The sequence below is a fragment of the Fukomys damarensis genome, unplaced genomic scaffold (assembly GCF_012274545.1).
Source record: "Fukomys damarensis isolate Sample0158 unplaced genomic scaffold, DMR_v1.0_HiC HiC_scaffold_18, whole genome shotgun sequence".
Lineage (NCBI taxonomy): Eukaryota > Metazoa > Chordata > Mammalia > Rodentia > Bathyergidae > Fukomys > Fukomys damarensis.
Window position 1 is genome coordinate 50,093,913 of NW_022900930.1, and position 1,822 is coordinate 50,095,734.

General features: G+C 56.2%; 1 protein-coding gene across 2 annotated transcripts; it reads right to left on the bottom strand.

The window, feature by feature from the left end:
• Window positions 1-707: 707 nt before the first annotated feature.
• Window positions 708-1,532, bottom strand: Defb136 (defensin beta 136). 2 transcript variants are annotated; one of them, XM_010625050.2, is made up of 2 exons: window positions 1,306-1,532; window positions 708-880 (listed from the first exon to the last, which is right to left on the bottom strand). In XM_010625050.2, exons 1-2 carry the CDS (start codon window positions 1,358-1,360, stop codon window positions 708-710), a joined length of 228 nt encoding a protein of 75 aa, XP_010623352.1. In that variant the 5' UTR covers window positions 1,361-1,532. The 2 variants fall into 2 exon arrangements, 1 of the variants encoding a protein (XP_010623352.1); XR_004517902.1 differs by lacking the exon at window positions 708-880 and adding an exon at window positions 1,040-1,113 and having other exon boundaries at window positions 1,306-1,377.
• Between the last annotated feature and the right edge of the window lie 290 nt (window positions 1,533-1,822).

Below are 1,822 nucleotides of genomic sequence, written 5' to 3' on the forward strand. Positions count from 1 at the left end.
CCCCCCGTTTTTCCACTTTCACTACCTGTGTGCTTGGAAAAGATTATTCCCTAGATGAGAAAATCAAAGTATAAATAAGGAAGATACAATAATTATATAGATAATAGGAAGTAGGGAGATCTTTTTTAAGTGGGAAGGGGAACAAGAGATGGAAGGGGGAGGGAAGGAAGGGAAAAAGGATTTAAAAAAGAATAAAAAATGGGAATAGAGCTTTTCAAACGGTAAGGGGTTAAGAGTTGGAGGGAGCTGGAGGGATGGGAGGGGACAAAAGAATTGAGATGTGGCGTGTATATGTACAAACTCCCCATCGTAAATGTAATTATTATGTGCCACAAGCATATCAATAGAGAAAATACACAAAAAGTCATAAAATTGTGAGTGTAAAAAAAAGAAGGGAGAGGTCAGAGCTGAGGACGAAGTAATGGGATGCACGGAGACCCCTTCGAGGGCTGCTGGCACCTGGCGGCTGGTGCTTCTGTGCTGGGGATGCGACACGGCCTTGCGGTCCTCAGCCGAGTCTGGGCTGAGTGGTGTCAGCGACTGGAGATGGAGCGGCAGAGACCCCGGCCCGAGTGCGTCTCTGCCTGGGCGCCTGCTTCGAGACACACTTCCGGCCTGGCCCCAGGCTCCCACCCCGCCCCAGGGACTCAGAGTTCAGTCCTGTTAGCGGTTCTCACATTCCTTTAATGGGCCTCCCGGGGTGCAGGTCACACCTCCTTGCTCTGGGGAGGTAGAAATACTTTATTCTGTGTGCAACAGGACAGTATGTTGTGACAGAACGCGACCCACGTCCATCCTGGTTTGCAGCCAAAGAAGCACAGGCCGTGGAGCTTCGTGCAGGTGCGGACCTGCACGCCCCTGTTCCCGAACAGGCCGCTGCCTGAGGAGGGAGGGAGAGACGTCGGCCCGGCCGGCACCATTCGTGCAGGTGCGGACCTGCACGCCCCTGTTCCCGAACAGGCCGCTGCCTGAGGAGGGAGGGAGGGAGGGAGAGACGTCGGCCCGGCCGGCACCGTCTGCGCGGGCCTTACTTTGCCATTCTTTCCGGAGCCCCTCAACCTTTCTACCACATCCCGCAGAGAGGAGGCCGAGTCTCCAGCTGCCCACAGGAATCTGAGGGTAAAGCAGGAGTTTGTGTGGCTGCACAGGGAAATTGCCTCCCCTCTCTCATGAGAGCCACCGGATTTTCAGGATGCGGTGGACGTGAGCAGGGCAGGGGCTGCATCCCACCCCTACGGCTGACCTGGGCTCCCACCCACCTACGTGCCTAGGAGACTCCCTCCCTCCCTCCTCCTTCCGGCTCACCTGAAGGCAACGCGACCACCAGGACGAAGAGTAGACCAGAAAGACGCAGGCTCATGGCTGTGGGCAGAGCAGAGCTGGGCCTTCCTGAGGCTGTCAGGGCGGCTCTTTTATACAGCTGGTGGGTGGAGCTGAACACCAGCCTCTTCTTGCAAGGACAGACAGGGAGGACACAACTTCTGCCGGAAGAAGAGCTCCTGTGCCATTCGGCACTGCCTGCGTTTCTACAAACCGCGCACTGTGAAGGCCCTCAGAGAGGGCTGTTTCCCCCCAGCAGCAGAACTGAAGGCCCAGGCTCCTCAGGCCCAGGCAGGAACGTGTTCCTTCATACTTTCTGGAAAATGCAGGGACAGTGTCCAGCTTGCTCTTTTCTCTGGAGTGCTGCTGAGATCCCAGGATCCCCGGCAAAGCTGCCATAAAGCAAGGCTTAGTTCAAGAGTGGACAGGAAGCAGCCACCAACTTCCTGTGGGACACTGACAAGCAAAGGGTGTCAGGGCATCGGCTGCATGCGACCAACCG

Coding starts and splice junctions, on each gene's coding strand:
- Defb136 (XM_010625050.2), bottom strand. CDS start 1,360: ATGAGCCTGCGTCTTTCTGGTCTACTCTTCGTCCTGGTGGTCGCGTTG. Junction 881..1,305: donor GGTGGTCGCGTTGCCTTCAG/GTGAGCCGGAAG, acceptor CTCCCTCCTCAG/GCAGCGGCCTGTTCGGGAAC.